This window comes from Perissodus microlepis, chromosome 17 (assembly GCF_051167445.1).
Source record: "Perissodus microlepis isolate ML-2025 ecotype Zambia chromosome 17, ASM5116744v1, whole genome shotgun sequence".
NCBI classification, from domain to species: domain Eukaryota; kingdom Metazoa; phylum Chordata; class Actinopteri; order Cichliformes; family Cichlidae; genus Perissodus; species Perissodus microlepis.
Window position 1 is genome coordinate 23,431,436 of NC_140477.1, and position 20,041 is coordinate 23,451,476.

The 20,041-nt window shown below is 40.0% G+C and overlaps 1 protein-coding gene across 1 annotated transcript; it reads left to right on the forward strand.

Annotated features, from left to right (window-relative positions):
- The first annotated feature begins 2,379 nt into the window (after nt 1-2,379).
- LOC146369661 (desmoglein-2.1-like) lies at nt 2,380-19,846 on the forward strand. Its single transcript, XM_084911003.1, has 14 exons — nt 2,380-2,584; nt 5,556-5,681; nt 5,937-6,095; nt 6,210-6,351; nt 6,737-6,894; nt 8,626-8,760; nt 8,871-9,056; nt 9,554-10,002; nt 10,111-10,253; nt 10,791-11,012; nt 16,338-16,580; nt 16,813-16,943; nt 17,068-17,370; nt 17,568-19,846. Exons 1-14 carry the CDS (start codon nt 2,540-2,542, stop codon nt 18,624-18,626), a joined length of 3,501 nt encoding a protein of 1,166 aa, XP_084767129.1. The 5' UTR covers nt 2,380-2,539; the 3' UTR covers nt 18,627-19,846.
- Nucleotides 19,847-20,041: the final 195 nt, after the last annotated feature.

Here is a 20,041-nt window from a genome sequence, read left to right on the forward strand (position 1 = left end):
ACATGATACTCATATCAAATTCGTACTGAGACTAGGGGTGAATGTTTTTATATTTAATCTGTACTCCAAAACCAGGGCTGGGATATAACTGAAAGGTATGGAACTAAACTGGAACTAAAATTCGTACTTTTGTCACGTCCTGCAAGGCAGATTATGTAGAGAAGAGAGTGTGGACCCAAGAGCAGACACTGAAGACTGACTTACTGAGAGAGAGCTTTATTTACAGTAGGAGGCAACATACAAACAAGAGAAGAGAATGGCCATAACTTAAACTAAGAAAAACCTAAACTAGGAATGCTAACAAAAAGATGCAACCAGAGACAAAGATCTAGGAAAAACCTGAAACCTGGAGGGAACAACAGCAGGACGAACGCAGATGAAACACATCAACTCCGAAAGTTGGTGGATGATATCACTCTCATTAGTCTGATCCAGAATGATGACAATCCGCATACAGACAGGAGGTGGACCAGATGTTGCACTGGTGCAGGCAGAACTACATAGAGCTGAACCATCTAAAGACTGAGGAGATGAAGGTGGACGTTTGGATGACCAAATGATTCTTGCAGCTAGTGAGTCAGTGATGTAGCTCTCTATTGCCTCTCTCTCAGGCTTTAGAAAGTCTATACAGCCGACTGGTGGGCAATAGAGCACCAGGAAATAAGTTAATACTGCAGTCATTGGGACGGTGAGGCAGAGGAGAAAGATTCAGTAATGGAAATACTGGGCATAGTGGACCGCAGACAGGTTTTGTAACACCAGGTACTGCAACCAGAAATGCAATTCTTAGCCCAATCGATTTGCAGATTATGATGGCTAAGCCAGGGACAGCCGAGAACCAATGGAGTACCAGGGGCATGGAACAAAAACAGGTTGACATCCTCCACATGATTGAAGGACACAGGCTCTGAGCAAGAGTCTCAGAGCCTTTGATCAGCGCAGCGCACGAGTGAGTGTGGGTCATATACAGTAATTTTGCTTGGCAGGTAAGACCAGGCAGGGAAACCTCTTGAGTGGTGAACCCTAGTATCCCCACAGTTACTGACAGGCAGACTCTTTTGGCTGCGACGGGCAAGTATCAATTTAGTGTCCTCTTTTCCCACAACAGAAACACTCACCCGCCAGCAGTCTTCTCCCCCGGTTGGAATGGGATAGCGTAGCTGGTCCGAGCTGCATCGCCTGCTCCTCCCCGTCAGTTTTGAGTACCGCCTGAGCCCATTTTAGCGCTTGTCCCATCAGCAGCTCCACCATGAATGAAACCTTGGCACTGTCTGAGGAAAAGGTGCGATTCTGCTGCCTAAAAACAAGCGCACGTTGGGTGAGAAATCCCCCACTTTTCTCCAACTCTACCGAAAACTTATCTGGTGTCTGCAGTTGCTGCTACCACGGAACAGGGGGAGGAGAGGGAGGAAGAGGACAGGAGGCAGCAACATGTAGCGTTGATGGTGGAGGTGAAAAAATTCCAACATTGGAGCACTGGGTCTGAAACACACCTTAAAACTCTAAACATTTTCTCATGGAGATGCAGTTGGTCTGCTTGCAACAATAAAACACCTTGAGCTGTGTTATTGCTGTGGACTGTCCACTAGGTCCATTCCAGGCTGGGTCGTTATATCAGGGTGCATGGCAAGAACGGGGCCCAAATGCAGGAACTTCTGATCCAAGACAATACATTTATTTACAGTGAGAATGTGAACAATAGTGAAACACTTTCAAAGACATGGCTCCAACCTTGGATAATTACAAACGCTCCACTCCCACCATGACACACTCCTCTCTAGGTTCCTAACAACACAAGATGTACTGTAGAGGTTAGTTTAGTGTACTCAGTCACAACACGTAAAGATAATTTCCACTCAACAATCCAGCATCAACAGAAGGTCGGCCACACAATTAAATAGTTGCCACTAACGAGGGTACTCAGTGGCAGCTGGTGAGTCTTGATGGAAGACGGGTGTGCCAGTTTATGATGCCCATAAACTGGCACGCATGAATGAACACACACACGCACGCACGCACACACATAAAGGAGGAAACAGGGGCCCGGGAGGGGAGCCAACAGAAAACACAAAAACAAACAAGAAAAGGATGGGATGTGTTATCCATCCGCCTGGTGAGGTTAGTGCAGGAGTAAATAATTTCACTATAACCGAATGGTGCGCTTTATATTTAAATAATTTCACGTTTAAATTATCTTTAAAATTGTAAGGTTTCCTGTGTTGCTATGCGTTTTTTATGTTTATGAGCTTATAAGAACAATTGGGTGTGGCTTACTTTGCACTTGGCAGGTTACACGCATGCGCTCAGTGAATGCCACACCTGCACGAAAGTATTACAGCCAGGGTGTTGCCTTTGTTGCGTGTGTGTAACGCCCACGTGTCTTTTGTATCGCTCTAAAAGTTGTTGGCGTTGCCGGGATGTTGTTCTTTTCCAAGTCTTAAGTAGATGCCAGTGAAATTGATAGTCGTTTGACAGCTTTTATCCAGACAGTAAGAAACTCCATGCCGCTGGGAGATTCCCCTGAGACGTTTCTTCAGTCATGATGCGGATTTGTTGGCCCGTGTTTGTGTTGCTACTTTTTGTGGTGAGTCCAGAAAGACTTTTGTGTCGATTAGAAAAGACTTTCATATGGAAAGTAGTTTTTTTTTTTTTCTATGAAACAAGCTTAATTCATAATGTGATTCTTTTGTTGCTTTTATTATTTAGTTTTTTCGTCTTTTTAAAACATAAATCAAACAAACTGTATAATAGATTAAAGACAACAAATCATAGTCAAGCATTTTTAAATCTAATCACAATTATGAATAGCAAAATGAGCATTATCGTGATTTCAGTAGGCAATATGAAGCAAAACCGGTGCTATAAAGCGATCGTCTGCTAAAATTGATGTCGTGTCAAGGTAGTTATCCCGGAGATAATTTGTAATAAATAAAATCAAATATGTGTTATAAATAATATCAAGCTGAACCTGCCGCAATTTCTTCCCCCTGTCCACATCATTGACAAACGTGGTTTGAGAATCTGGTATATTGAGCGTTAGTTTAGAAAAGTCGACTTCCCGCAGACGTGATTATGCGCTTATCAGGCAAAACGTCCTCAGTTTGCTGAAATAATCCCCTCCGGCACAACGTGACAACAATAAATGTATCATTTTCTGTTGTGACCCAAACAAATGAACGGCAATGTAATGACATTCATCTTTAACTTTTTTTTTACTAAAGTAAAATATCAGCCACGACTGTTGGTTGGAATTGAGGCGGAGTGGACTGGATCCGCTGTCCTTGCCCAGCACGCGCTCCAGAAGGGGAAACAGATTGTGTCGGGGGCAGCTTCACTGGCAAGACCCCGGTGTTTGCGTAAAATGATTGCTCACATTTAAACTGTTATAAATGACTCGCTTGATCTATAATCTGTCAAAAAATAGATCAAACATATCTCTCCTAAAAGATATCAAGTAATTTTGAGGTAGAGGGAGCATCCCTATCAGAAGCTCTAATCAATTTTTGGGTAGTGACTGTTACTTATCCTGTTATTTATCCCAGCAAAAAGTGCCATTGACATTAAAAATGTATTTTTCGGGAGAGAGCTGGCTAGCAGAAGTTGTAACAAATAGAGCAGAACTGTGATGTTATAGGTTACCAAGGAGGACTGGATTGATTATAATATGGTTAAAATGATGCAGTCATAAAGATACTTCAAAAAGGAATAGTTCTTCTATTTTATATCTAACCCAGGGGTCTCAAACTCGCGGCCGGGGACCACTTACGACCGTGTCACCCCTACTGTATATTGCTGTGAAAAAATATAATGCGATTTGGCCCTTTAGGTGTTTTTTCTTTGGGAGGATTTGTTTGTTGCTGAGTGCAATGTTAAAATAAGTTCTGTAAAAAGCAAAAAGTATATATTTTATATGAAGGCAATATGAGCAGAGAGTACAAACATCTTGAAGGATCGGGTGTGTTAGTTCAGTGACAGTTATTTGTAAAGAAAACAATTCTCACTAACAGTCAAAACCTAATGTGTACACTTATGTCTGCATTTGTATTTTGTTAAATACGAACAAAATTATAGCAGAAGTGCTAGACCGTGTCTAGGCAGAAAGAGTATCAGTTTGTGTATTTGGTAATTCACTGAAAGACTTCAGTTAAGAGTGAGGGGAAAAAAAGATTTGCACTCATGTTTGCAGTTTTCTCTTGTTATACAATATTTAAAGTTTAAAAAAACAAAACACTGCATTTTTAGACATATTTCTGGATGTATTCTTGGGTTTTTTTTCTTACTATTTGAACACGTAAGCAGCCCTCCAGTGAGAAGACTGCGCAAGCAGTGGCCTACAGCTCATTTAAGTTTGAGACCCCTGAATCTAACCCATTCATAAATCCTGTTCACTAAGGTCTATTTAACAGTATAAGTAAGCATTGTAGACTACAAAACACACACAGAAAACTCTGAAATCACTTTTTTTCAGTCGCTTTTTGGCACAACACTGGCTTACACTCTAGTTCAGCCTCTGCACTAACTAGGCCAGCTTGGACACGCCTGAGCTTTTTTTCCCCCTTTGTACTATTTTACCTTTTTACCGAACTAAAGTTGTTTGGTGTTGCTTGAATCAAGATGTAATTCGGATGGAATAGCTATTGGCATTCAGACCGCAAACTCAAAAGTAAAAACCTCTCAGGAAAAATTCTGTTGTTCATAACTGAATGTTATTATTATCTATAACTGTTGATTCTTCACTTTACATTCTGAAAAACCTTTAGGTCACTATAATAAATACATTTAGTTTCATAGTTATAAAAGTGTGGGAAATAAGGTTCTGACCTCAGAGAGATTTCCTCAAGTGAATAGAGAGTTGTTTTTAAGTGCCCTGAATGAGTTATTTGATGGCAGTAAAAGTATACAACCACTCCTTACTTTTCTTGTCATTATTACCTTACATGCTTCAACTGAACCTTTCCAGTAGTGGCAAGAGGTGTGTCAGCTTTTGTGTTTACTGGGAAAGCTAGCAGCTTTATAGCCCCTGCAAGGTGCGTGTTTTTACATGCACGGTTTAATAGCATCTTGATTTATGATTAGTTCACAATGTAGCCTGCAGAGTTTGTTGGCTGGCTGAGACGCCACACGTGCATGCATACACACACACATATTTACATACATACATACATGTATACGTGTGTGTGTGTGTGTGTGTGTGTGTGTGTGTGTGTGTGTGTGTGTGTGTGTGGGGGGCGAGCATGTATGTGTGACAACTCAGCCAAAGCAAGAATTTTTGAAAGTAAAGACCTGAAACTTTCCTGCTGTGAGTGAATTATTCGCCATGTCATATTTTACCTGCTAAAGACAGGAAGATTGACAAACAATTGCAGACTGTTGCTTTTAAGGTTTTTCAAACTGATATATAGCAAAAACCTGATCTTTAAGCATCTCTCTAGGTTTTAAATTACAGACAGTAATTCCAAGAAATGCTTGACAAGGATTAAAAATGGGTGTTCTTGTTTTCTTTAAATGGCTGGTGATTTCTCCAAACATGTTTAAGCGTATGTGTTGTATTTCAGGTCCAGGCTGTTGTGACGAAAGCCAAATCCGGAGACAGTCTAATAAGAAGAAAAAAAGCCTGGCTTCCCCCACCATTGAAATTGGAGGAAAATGTGGACCACACACAAAAGAGTTCCGTTGCCAGGGTGAGTCATTGATTTAGTTTTTTATTCCTTTTTATTTTGATGATCTTTTAATTTTTTATTTTAATTAAATTGATTAAAATAATTTTTATTATGGTTAGAAAATCATGATATACAATATATTAAGGTTTTTAGCATTAACATACTAAGATATGAGGACTCTATAAGGAATCTGTGTTGTCTTTGTTGTCGTTATTGTCCTATGATTATGACATATTTGTGAATTATGCTATGCTTAGCTTTTCATCTCATTTTTAGATTCATTCAGATTTAGATGATGGTAAAGGAAATCTCAAATACTCCCTGAATGGCCGTGGCGCAAACCAAGATCCCTTCCATGTGTTTGTAGTTCACGAAAGAACTGGATTTATTCGTGTGACCCAATTACTTGACAGAGAGTTCATCAGTATGTACAATGTGAGTGAGACAAAAACGGTTCTTTTCCATCATGACTTCAGTGCATTCCGTATCAACAGTTTACATAAATATTTGTAACGTCTTAATTAAACCTAACAAGGTTTCCTATTTTAGCTTTCTGGTGTTGCTAAGTACAATGATGGCACTCTGGCAGAGGAAAACATCGACGTACGATTCAAGGTTACTGATCAGAATGACAATGCACCAGTGTTTCAAGACGTCTATACTGGGCGTGTGGATGAGCTTACACCGCAAGGTTAGTGCTTCGTTTTTATGAAAATTCCTCACTAATCACTATCCGGCATGTGATGACTCCATATTCCCTTATGACTAATATTCAATTAATAAATGAAAACAAAGTTTTTGTTTTTGTTACATTGCTTACAGGTTGAACTTACTTAAATGTAATGTTATACTCAAACTAAACAATGTATTATGGAACAGGGTGTTTTTTTTAATGTACATCAGCTGTGAGATGGGTTGTGTTGAAGGTATTAGGCGATACTAGAACTCTTGATGTTGTCTGTGTAGATTCTCCATCATCCAGGTCGTCTCAACTTTTGAAGATGCCACAGAGAGGTTTTGTTTGTTTGTTTTTGTTTTTTGAGAAATTAAAATGTCATTCCTTGATATGCTTACAGGGACTTTTGTTATGAAAGTCGCGGCAACGGATGCCGATGAACCAGGCAATCGCAATTCCCAGGTTTTTCATACCATCATAGACCAGAAACCACCTCATGACATGTTTTACATGAACAGTGACGGGTCCATCTTCATCAAAAACAAATTAGACAGAGAGGTATGAACTAAACCCCACACCAGTTTCAGAGCTATGTAGTTAATTTTTTATTTGAATTTTGATATTTGATGATAATAATAATCATAATCATAATATGATTATTAATAATAAATCAGATGTTAGAATAATTATTCTAGCATCTGAATTTTAAAGTCAAATGAAAATCTAGTTTAAGACATTTTTTCAGACAGTAAAGTTCAGTAAATACATAATGTTTATTAGAGTAATGAGCAGTCATGTTAATCAACTGATATTTCTATTATTTGCCAAAAATAATTATCATCTTGGTTATTAACCATTTTATTGCAGCTCAGGTAATTTGTTTTTTGTTGTTGTTGTTAAATTCCACACTCTGGAATTCTGTTTTTATACATATGGCTTTCCCTAATCTCAACAAACAACTTGGTTATCTATATATTCAGTAAACTGCTTAGAACAGCATTTTTACAGAACACCTGACCGTGAGTACGGAGAAAATATGAGAAAGTTTGCAAACATTAAACTTTTTAAACAGTTAAAACATGACATGTAATATATTTGGTGCTTAATGAAAACTCTGGATTTCAAAGTGTGTGTGTGTGTGTGTGTGTGTGTTATTTTTATTTTACCCTAAAAAAAAGTTCAAAAGGACAAAGTTCAAAATATAATTAATGGGCCCATCAAAGATGTCTACTAAATATAAATTCTACTGAAAAAAACGTATCTAACCAAACAAAGTATACCCACCTTAACTCACAAGCTACGTCCACACTAATGCATTTTCTTTTGAAAACGCATCGTTTTCTCTCCATTTTGGCCTCCCGTCCACACTGAGACGCCGTTTTCGCTGAAGGAAAACGCTGCGTTTTCAAAACGCTCTCAAAACTCAAAACGCTCTCAGTATGTACATGCTCCAGATAGCTTTTCTTCAAATTCTTTAATTCTCACTCACTTTTGCAACTTTGTACTTTTGTGTTACTCGCAGCAACAACTTCACCTCATTGTTAGTCCATTTAAAAAAAACTCTGTGCTTTTCCTCAACATTTTGCCGCGACGTTTCAAAGAGATGGAAAGTAAATAAACGGCTTTTCACGCATGCGCAATACTGGAACATAAGCGCTTTCAGCCGTTTCAATGTGGACGCACAACTCTGTGAATACGACTGAAAACGCTAGTGTGGATGCGGAGCGTTTTCAGACAAAAATGCCATTTTTTAAATCTATCCGGGCTAGTGTGGACGTAGCACAAACTGACCTAAACACAAAGACACAGCAGGGTTACCTTTATAGTGGTTTGGCCATAATATTTACATACAATAGGGGAAACAGAACAAACACCAATAACTTAAACTGACTTATACTTGTAAATGGGAAGTTTTAGAACAAAGTGACTAATGAAACTTCAATCTGTGTGGAAGCTGGGGGAAAAAGTCATGAAACTTTGTTCTGGTCTCTTTGTGACCAGAACAAAGAGACTTGGAGTTAGAGAAACAGTCTTTTTAGTACGAGCTCCTATGATCCTTCTCTAATCCTGCACTGGAGAACATGAGGCAAAGGCAAATACATGGACTATACTAGTCACCAAATTTATATCAGTGGACAGTTTTTTTTTTTTTTCCTTTAATCACTGAAAGTGTTCCTGGTTAGCTATTTTGCCTACCTACCTAATGGATAGCTAACCAGAAATATTGCTACAGTAAAGTGTGATGCAGTCTCTCTAAGAAATTGGTAACTTATTGGTCTGTGATTTCAGAAATGTGATCAGTATATTCTGACAGTAAAAGGTCAGGACCTAAATGGTAAACCAGAGGGGAACACTGGAACTGCCACTGTTACTATAGCTGTTGGTGATGTGAATGACAACCTACCAACTCTGGAAAAAGAGCAGGTAGTTTTCTTTCTTGCTCTCTTTTAAATCAACTGTGTAGTTATTTACAAATGTATGCAACATATTGCTGAAATAACCCCTATGATTTTTTTTATATTCTCCACCTATAGTATGAAGGTAGCATTGAGGAGAACACAGAAGGTGTGGAGGTGATGAGGATCAAAGCACAGGACCTGGACCTGCAAAGCACTGACAACTGGGAAGCTGTATTTGATATTGTCAAGGGCAACGAGGCTGGGTATTTTAGCATTAAAACAGATCCCAACACCAACGAGGGAATCCTAATGCTTGATAAGGTACTGCAGTTTGAAATGAAACATGTTGTTATTATTATTATTATTATTATTATTGTTGTTGTTGTTATTATTAATCCTAGTCTTTAATACAGCATAAAAACAATGCAAATAGAAATCTTGATATCTCAGAGCATATGCATTTTAAACACCAAATTGTCCGGCAAACTGTACTATCCAGAAAAACAAGTACATGTTTTATATTGTGAAATAGTTAAATTTTTTCGGTTAGTTAAGTATTGCATGCCCATGAGATCATCGTCTCCTATCCGACTGTTCTTGGGTCTGCCTAAAAATTTGTCCATATAATTTTGAATAGAATTTCTGTATATCTTTGACATTTTCTTTAACCTCATGTACTAATTGGCAGTAAGTTTGTGAATTATTAAAGATTAATTGTTTTCATTTAATTCAGGAAGACCATTAATAAATGCAAACATCTGTCATTATTATGATGAATTGTAACAGATAATCTTTGTTTCTGTCTGTCATCTGTGTAGGCTGTGGATTATGAAGATGTAAAAAACATTGAACTTGGACTATCTGTGAGGAACAAGGCTCAGCCATATGGATCTGGGACAAGTGCTGGAATAAATATTGGAGCAGGGGGAGGAGGAGGAGCAGGGGGAGGAGGAGGAGCAGGGGGAGGAGCAGGGGGAGGAGGAGGAGCAGGGGGAGGAGCAGGGGGAGGAGGAGGAGCAGGGGGAGGAGGAGGGGGTGGAGGAGGAGCAGGGGGTGCAACTGGAGCTGCTGGGATTTCTGGTGGGACACCCTTTAAAACCTATCCTATCAAAATCAATGTGAAGAACCAGCCTGAGGGGGCAAAGTTTGATCCCAAAGTTAAAGCCATTCATGTCTCAGAGGGAAGCACCTCCTTCAACATTAAAGATGTTATTGCCAGCTACCCTGCAATAGATGGAGACACTAGGAAACCCGCTCAAAATGTCAGGTCAGTGCATATACAAATAAGTGCACATTAAAACCACTAAAACTAAACTACAGTGTCACTTTCACCTTTCATTCACCGTAATAACAATATAGCTTATTTCTGCTGTAGGTATATTAAGGGATTTGACCCTAACAACTGGCTAACTATTGACCCAGTCACAGCTGAGATCAAACTGAACAAGATGCCTGACAGGGAATCTCCACACTTGGTCAATGGGACATATTTTGCCAAGATACTCTGCATTTCAGAAGGTATGCTGTTTTACTGTATAAATGCCGACACTTCAAAAATTATTTACGTAAGGGGAGTACCCTTGAAAAGTAGCTTTGGAATTGCAACCCCTGGGAATTTCTCACTTATTAGTTAAGCCAACTTCCTTTACTGTGAAATTCAAAAACATAAATGTAACACAACCGGTGATAGTTTTTACTAAACATAGAATTGTAAACAAATTGCCTGATATTTTGTAGACGAAAAAATTATTATTTATTGTCAGGATATTGATGCATGATTAAAAACCTAATGCAACATAACTACAAGTGCATCACATTGCTGGCTAAATACATCTGTACGGTCTGTATAATGCCAAGTTGTCATGAATAAAAACAAAATGGCTATTCAGCAGTAAGATTCATGTAAATAAACAAAATCAATATTAGTTTTACTTTTTGTCCAAACATAGTAATAGCAAAGCAAATAGTTCTTGAACTTATCTCTGACAAAATGGACCTAATCAAAGGAAAAATGTTAAATTCTTGCTTTTTATTTCTTTTTTTTTAATTTACCAGACACACCTGATAAAACAGCCACTGGCACCATAGCCATCCAAGTGGAGGATTTTAATGACCACTGCCCCATCTTGACAAGTAACATGGAGACTATGTGCACAACAGTGGATGCTGTTATAGTGAACGCTAATGATGAGGATGCATTTCCCAATGGACCTCCTTTTGTGTTTGAGATTCTCCCAGAAGGCACTAAGGGAAAATGGCAAGTGGAGCATCTTAATGGTGAGTAGAAAACATCACCACAATATCATGAGTGTGGTACATTCAGAGACTGAACCACCGACTGGCCAAAGAAGATGAGTGTGTACTTGCTCTCTTCTCTGTGTTAACTTCTTCTTGTCCAAATTTACCTGACTTTTTACAGTTAAGAAATAGACTCCAAGGAAGGATGGCTCAAATGTGATTGGTCACTTTCAAAACAGTACCACAACATACCTATCTGACGAACTGTTTTCAAAAAAAACATTTGAAATAAACAAAATTAACTTTAATTGCAGATACGGTGCTTTATTTAAGTGATTTAGCAAGGGAAAAGCAAATGGCTCAATCAGTTAATAATAATCACATAATTAAATCAATTTAAATTTTAGAAAAAAGTAAAAATCTTAAATAATCAAATCTAAATTGTTGCTGTATATCTATCGGTTTTATTGAAGTTTTAGTGGACGAAAGAGAAGACGCTCTGGCTATAGAGGACCTTCTGCTCGCTATGACAAAACTACAAAGAAATAACGGCTAATGGTTACCTGCAAAGAGTTTTATACATCCTCTTCCCTCCACCTTTCCATCTTTACATGGCCAATATTTGCATCCAGTCACTTGATGTGACATCCAAGCATCGTCTCACCTTCTCCCTGTGACCTCTCACATAAAAGTTTTGACCACTTTCTAGCAAAAGCTACTTTATTACAGTTATCACATTAGTTCACTATATTTCACTTCAATTTGCATGATTCCTTTTTACTTCTGTATATGTATATACATATATATACACAGTCCAGATCAAAAGTTTAAGACCACTTGAAAAATGGCAAAAAATCATATTTTACATGGTTGGATCTTACCAGAGTAAAATGTAGAGCTTTCAACATGCAACAAGAAGAAATGGGAGTGAGACAAAACATTTTTTTGAGCATGCAATTTATTGAAAACAACACTTAAACTGAAATAGGCTGTTTTACAGCTGATCAAAAGTTTAGGACCACATACCTTTAAAAGGCCAAATCTGTGCAGAAATGTGGATTCATTGTCATTTTCTGTCAGGTGGTCACACTGTCATGACCTTCTGACGTCAAAGGCAAAAAAAAAACTTTTCCCAATTTGAACGTGGTCGGGTTGTTTAACTGCACAAGTAGGGTCTCTCGCAGCACACCATCACTGCTGAGGTGGGGCACAATAAGACAGTCATTTGGAATTTCTTAAATGATCCTAAGGATTGTGGAACAAAAAAGTCAAGTGGAAGACCCCAACGTTACTGGCATGACAAGCAGATGCCACCTGAGATGTTCTCTACACGCCACAGTGGAGGGGACGTCATAATGGTCTCGGGTGCTTTTTCCTTTGATGGAACAATGGCGCTTCAGGAGGTGCAGGGGCGTCAAACGGCCGCTGGCTATGTCCAGATGTTGCAGAGACCATCACTCATGATTGAGAGCCCTCGTCTGTGTGTTAACGACTATGTTTTTCAACAGGACAATGCTGCAGTACGCAATGCCCGCAGGACAAGGGACTTCTTCAAGGAGAATAACATCACTCTTTTGGACCATCCTGCATGTTCCCCTAATCTAAATCCAATTAAAAATTTGGGGGGATGGATGGCAAAGGAATTTTTAAAAAAAATGGACAACAGTTCCAGACAGTAGATGCCCTTTGTGCAGCCGTCTTCACCACTTGGAGAAATCTTCCCACTTACCTCCTGGAAATGTTTGCCCCAACTAATTTTTGAAGTGATCAACAATACGGATCAACAACGGTGGAGCTACTCATTACTGAGTTCATGTTTGGAACTTTGATTGACCCCTCGCTGACAAGACTGGCTACAGATACCGACTAAAGAATAAAGCAATTGTCAGCGACCTCATTTACATAGATGTAGCTGTACACCAAGAGCGAATGAGACATTGATTCACTGACCCACACCACCAGGATGTACAACAGCGACATTGGAATGTCGTTCGGACTGGAGAAATATAGTTGGATGATAACGAGGAGAGGGAAGGTAGTCAGAACTGAGGGGATCAAACTACCAGAAGGCAACATTGCAGACATTAAGGACAGCTACAAGCACCTTCAAATCTCACAGACAAATGGGAACCATGAAGAGGCCACTAAGAAAGCTGCAACCACCAAGTACCTGCAGAGGGTCAGGCAAGTCCTGAGGAGTCAACTGAACAGTAAGAACAAGATCCGGGCTATCAACATCTTCGCCCTGCCTGTAATCAAGTACCTTGCTGGGACAATAAGCTGGCCACAGGAGGAGATAGAAGTCACTGACGTCAAGAGCAGGAAGTTCCTGACCATGCACGGAGGGTTTCACCACAAGTCCAGCACCCTGAGACTGTGTGCTACGCGGAAGGAAGGGGCCTGGGGACTAGTGAGTGTCAGTACAACATTCCATATTGAGACAACATATATCCACCAGTCCATCAGGAAGATGGTCATGATCGACCGCGTGATCAGTGAATACCTCAGGCAGCACAAACCCAAGAAGGAGGACTAACCATCATGGAAGGACAGGCCCCTGTACAGTATGTAGCACCGGCAGGTATAGGAAGTGGCTGATATTCAGAAATCCTACCAGTGACTGGACTGAAAGACAGCATAGAGGCACTCATCATGGCAGCAGAAGAACAAGCTCTGAGCACAAGATCCATAGAGGCTGGGGTCTATCACACCGGGTAAGACCCGACGTGTAGGATGTGTAAAGATGCCCCTGAGTCCAGCACATAACAGCCGGGTGCAAGATGCTAGCAGGCAGGGCATACATGGAACACTATAACCAAGTGACTAGCACAGTATACAGGAACATCTGTGCCGACTATGGCCTGAAAGTCCTGAGGTCAAAATGGGAGGTCGAGAATGACCAAGCTAAAATCCTGTGGGACTTCCAGATACAGACGGACAAAATGGTGATGGCTAAACAACCAGACATAGTAGTGGCGGGCAATCAGAGGAAGACGGCTGTAGTAATAGATGTAGCAAATACCAAATGACAGGAGCATCAGGAAGAAGAGACACAAGAAGCTGGAGAAGTGCCAGTGGCTCAGGGAAGAGCTCGGGACGATGTGGAGGGTGAAGGTAACAGTGGTCCCAGTGGTAATTGGAGTGCTCAGTGCAGCGACCCCCAAGCTAGGCGAGTGGCTCCAGCAGATCCCAGGAACAACATCTGAGATCTCTGTCCAGAAGAGCGCAGTCCTAGGAACAGCGCAGAACCCTCAAGCTCCCAGGCCTCTGGTAGAGGACCCAAGCTAGGAGGATAAAGACTGCCTGCAGGGGCGAGCCGGGAATATTTTTTATATAATACACACTACGGAATTATGTAGCAAAGGAAAAATTGTTTAAAAAAACCAAAACACTAAAAATTTCTCTCAGTGAGCTTCATGATGTAGTCACCTGAAATGGTTTTTACTTCACAGGTGTGTCTTGTCAGGGTTTATTTGTGGAGTTTCTTTCCTTCTTGATGGGGTTGGGACCATCAGTTATGTTGTGCAGAAATCAGGTTTGTACACAGCTGACAGCCCTATTTGACAACTGTTAGAATTCCTATTATGGCAAGAACCAATCAGCTAAGAAAAGAGAAATGACAATCCATCATTACTTATGGACTAAAGGTTAGTCATTCTGGAAAATTGCTAAAACTTTGAATGTATCCCAGTGTATCCCAAGTGCAGTGGCAAAAACCATCAAGCGCTATGAAAAAAAACTGTCTCACATGAGAAAAGGAAGCCCAAGAGTCACCTCTGCTGCTCAGGATAAATTAGTCTGAGTCACCAGCCTCAGAAATTGCAAGTTAACAACACCTCAGACTGGAGCCCAGGTAAATGCCCCATAGAGTTCCAGCAGAGAGTCAGTCTCTACGTCAACTATTCAGAGGAGACTGCATGTATCAGGCCTTTATGGTCAAATAGCTGCTAAGAAACCACCACTCAGGAAAAGCAACAAGCAGACACACTGAACCAGTATGGAGTTAGTTGGACCATCATTTATTTTTCAAAAGAAAAATGACTCAAAACACACCTCCAGGCTGTATGAGAGCTATTTGACCAAGAAGGAGATTGATGAAGTGCCACACTAGATGGCCACAGTCACCTGACCTGAACCCAGTGAGATGTTTTGGAATGAAATGGACCAGAGAGTGAAGGCACAAGGGCCAACAAGTGTCTCTCTGGGGCACACCTTCAGTACTGTTGGAAAACTGTTTCAGGTGACTTCCTCATGAAGTTCATTGAGAGAATGTAAAGTGTGCAAAGTAAAGGGTAGCTATTTTAAAGAATCAAAAGTATAAAACATGTTTTGAGTTGTTTCACTCTTTTTTTGTTTACTACATGATTCCATATGTGTTCATTCATAGTTTCGATACCTTCAGTGAGAATCTACAATGTAAATAGTCATGAAAATAAAGACTTCTCCTGAATTCACAGCTTCACCTCTCACGTGTTGGAGATCCAAAAACCCTTCCCTCCCACCACAGCTGTACAAGTACCACACCATGTACTATATAAGGTACACCTGTGTACCTGGATACATCATCAGCTACACCCCTACCAACTTTATTAGACGTGTTACAGTACAATTGTAGCCTAATATGCTGGCTACTTTGAGATTTTTTTTTTAGCTAACTAAGCAGCAAACCCTAGATCAAGTACAGTACCTTTTTGTTAAAGCATATAGTTACGGCTGTATCAGGTGACCCTGAATCCTCCCTTAGTTTTGCTGCATTAGGCTTAGGCTGCTGGGGAATTCCCATGATGCATTGATTTCTTCTTCAGTCACCTTTGTCACTCATTATGTGTTAATAGGCCTCTCTGAATTGAATCATACTTGTTATTAATCTCTTTCTTTCTTTCACAGCATGTCTTTTTTTCTGTCTTCTTACCCTCACCTCAATTAGTCGCAGTAGATGGTCGCCGCTCCCTGAGCCTGGTTCTGCCGGAGGTTTCTTCCTGTTAAAAGGGAGTTTTTCCTTCCCACTCATGACAAAGCGCTTGCTCAGAGGGTCATATGATTGTTGGCGTTTTCTCTGTTGTATTATTGTAGGATCTATCATACAATATAAAGCAACTTGAGGCGACTGTTGGATAATTAAAATTGAATTGAATTTTATTAATAATAATAATAATAATAATAATGGATTGGATTTATATAGCGCTTTTCAAGGCACCCAAAGCGCTTTACAATGCCACTATTCATTCACTCTCGCATTCACACACTGGTGGAGGCAAGCTACAGTATTAAGGCAGTAGCAACAATCCCACCACAATTTCTACAGAAATTATATAATCTAGTTCATGTTCATTTTGTTTCACATATTTTTCTGTTTTCTGACAGACACTGCAGCTATCTTGCGGTCACAGGAGTCTCTTTGGCCTGGTATTTATGAGGTGGAATTTTTGGTGAAGGATCAGCAGGGGCACAAGTGTCAAGATCCACAGAAAGTCAAGGTTGAAGTTTGCACCTGTGAGGATGGAATCATGTGTGGAAAAAAAGGCGCCAAAGGTCAGCCAAGCAAAGAAGCGAAATTAGGACCTGCAGGCATTGGGCTGTTACTCCTGGGCCTATTACTCTTGTTGTGTAAGTGTTAATTCATCCTAATTGCCATAATGTATTGGTTTTGGTTTTGGATAATTAAGAGAAGAGGGAACCCACCTTAAAGTTTCTTAAATAAACAGCTGCTGCTGACAGATGTAAGACTATGATACATTTATTGTTACTTTATTGTGTATATAAATTATAGCTTCTTCCTTGAAGGATTACTGCACCCTCATACCTTACATTGAAGGTTAATTAAAACTTGGTTTTACAGTGATTCCTTTGTTGCTACTCTTCTGCCAATGTGGAGGTGCTGCAACCTTCCCAGACCTCTTTACTGAGATGCCATTTGATACAAAGTCACATCTCATCAACTACCATACTGAACGTCAGGGAGAGAACACGGTGAGAATTGTATTTTCTTCACTGCACTGAAGAATATTGGCTAATGTGGTGATGCCTACATGAAAGTTGTGTCAAAGTGATTTTTAACTTTGTACTAACATGTACATTTTTGGCACAATTATAGGACGTGCCACTACTGAACTTGCCAACACAACTGGATGGAGATGTCTTAAATGTAGCCATGGCTCAAAAACCTGTAGCAATGGATGCATTGGGCAGTTTTGATTTCGCACAATCTGTTGGATCCATTAATAGGCTGAACGGGGCTAACTACCAAGGTAGTTACAGAAAAGAAATTTGGGGCATGAACCAACAGGATCCAAGTGGTTTCTACTCTGAGACTGAGACAAGAGAATCGTTGGGAGGTGTAGGACTTTATGATGGGATGGCTCTGCCAGACCACTTTTTGAGGCAATATTACAATCAGGTAAGAAATCTCATGAGTTGGAAAGGTTCAGTAGCTAATGAAAAGCAAAGCAGAGATTTGAATTAATTATAGGGACGTGTTTTGATTAGCCCTTAAGGCTGAAAACGTATTTAGTTGTTCATAAAAATTCCTTGCACATACCAAGAGTTGACATGAAAAATACTATCTGAATAATGGTGTCCTTTTTACTTCAACAGAAAGTCACTGATGGAAATGATAACCTTGGCGTGAAAGATGGTTTGTTGGTGTATGATTATGAGGGCCAAGGGTCCTCTGCTGGCTCAGTAGGCTGCTGTAGCCTTTTGGAGTCAGACAATGATCTTCAGTTTCTTGATAACCTTGGACCAAAGTTCAAGACTCTCGCGGAGGTGTGCAGAGGCGAGAAAATTTCTTATGATGACAAACAAGTGCCACCTCCTGTGTCTAATGTCTATAACAATCCTCCAACCTCAGTTTCAAGTTCGGTGAGTGTACAAAAACTGTCCCCTCCACCCAAACTGGAGCCAACCATGCCCAAAGTGGAGCAGAGTATGGTCATGAAGACAACCGAGCATTCTGAAATGGCAAAGGAAAGTACAACTGCAGTGAGGGAAGGGATGAATACAATGACAAGAGGGTTGGCAAATCAAGGCCAGATGGTCCTAATACAGCAACAGCAGCCTGTCTACTACACAACCACTCCTGTGTTGCAGCCAATGCATTACGTAGTCCAACCACAGGTTCAGAACACTATGATCCTGGCTGAAGCACCAACCACCAACCTTCAAGGCCTGATACTGGTTAACAACACGCAATCTGGACCTGCCCAAGGAGTATTTGTTCAGGGAAACACTCTCTTGTCCAGTGGACAAGCCCAGGAGCCCACCATGGTGCTGGTGGATAACAGTGGTGCCCAGCGGAGTCATGCAAACTTGATCCAAGCTACAAACTTGTCTGGCTCTCAGACCATGAAGGTTGTAGAGGGTAAGGTCCCTGCAGGGTCAATGAAAGTGCGAAAGGGGAACCAGGCTTCCTATGTTGAGGGAGGTCCTCTACAACCAGGAGACCTTCCTGGATCTCAAAAAATCCTAATGGTCAGAGAGAACTTTGTTCAAGATGCAAATGGTCTGCCAAAGAAGGCTGAGGTCTTTGGCTCTGAAAGAATTCTCTACAAGGACAGCCAATCCACTGGCTCTATGACCAGTAAGTTTGGGTCCTCTACTGCTACAGTATCCGCTGGCCCTGTATCCCACAAAGTACAGGAGAAATTCACTTAACTGAGAAAGGCAAAAGTGCAAACTTTTGGCAAAGATATGTTCCAGGTGTATTCTTATGACTTCACTATGTGCATATGAGGTTACGGGTGGGAGCTGTGCTGCTTAATTTTCTTGTATGCTACATGGAAACATGCAAAAGATCTCTGTAATGGCTTAAATGTTTAATAGTACAGATAGTAAATGAAATGTTCATTGCAAATTGTTTAATATAGTATTCAACACATTACAATAAATACTAGTAAGGTCTTTTCACTTTTCTTTTCACTTTATAAACCACTACTATTTCCTTGTGTCCTGTCTTTTTTCTGGTCTCTTCTCTTTCCCCTCATTACCAACTGGTCTCAGCAAATGACTGCCCCAGTTTGAGCCTGGTTCTCCCAGAAGTTTCTTCCTGTTAAATGGGACGGGGTTTTTTTTCCTGTTGTTGAATGCACTTGCTGTAGGGGTCATGACTGCTGGTGTTTCTAGTGTAGGGGCTTTACCTTACAATATCAAGTGCCTTGAGACACTGGTTGTTGTGAATTGGCTCTAAATAAATAAAATTGAATTAATGGCTACAAATATATAACTTTGTTATAACCATTATTTTAACTTGTTTGTTTTCTTTCTAATATGGAAACTTTATGATGCATGTGTATGTTAACTGGACTATCTGAACGTGAGAGAGTGACTGATGGGACTACTTCCAGCTTAAAGATAGCTGGCTCCTTACTAACAGTGTGCAACTAAAGCCTCCAAAGTAGTCCTGCTGTGGTATAGGGAAAATCCTATTTTGCTCTCCTTCATACCAGCTTCAACTGGTTTGGCTTTACCTGTAGCTTTTGTTGTTGTCTTGAGTGGGCTGATTTTGCTCTGTTTGCTAGATGTGGAGGCACAGGGGAATTCATAAGATTTATATTCCTAAGATAGGAAGCAATTAGAAGTAAATGTTGGATAACACGGGGACCCTGTTTTGTGTTGCATGTTCACACACTTTCAACTCAGTCATTGACATTTTTCAGTTGTTTGAATGTTGTATTAGGGTTTCATTCATTTCCTTTTGAATGTATAATTTTTAATGGTTAGAAATTGTAAAAACTCAGATCCATTTATTACCATATATTTGAATACTCATGTGGTGGCCTAATATCAATGGTAAAGCATGTATTGGGGAAAAACATTTATGCTTAAGATAATAAAATCTTTGGTATGGAGCACTTAAAGGTCTGCAAGTGTTTTATGTTCACTTTCCTCCGTGTCAGTTCCACGTTTTTCTACCATGAACTCAAATTTGGAATATAGTGAGTTCATTTTTGTTATTTAATTTTTTTAAATTTTTTTTTTTTTAATATTGGTAAATTGACTGGTTCATAGCACTTTTCATAACACTCAAAGAATATCATAGTGTGATGCTACGCTTTCTTTTGGTAAAATAA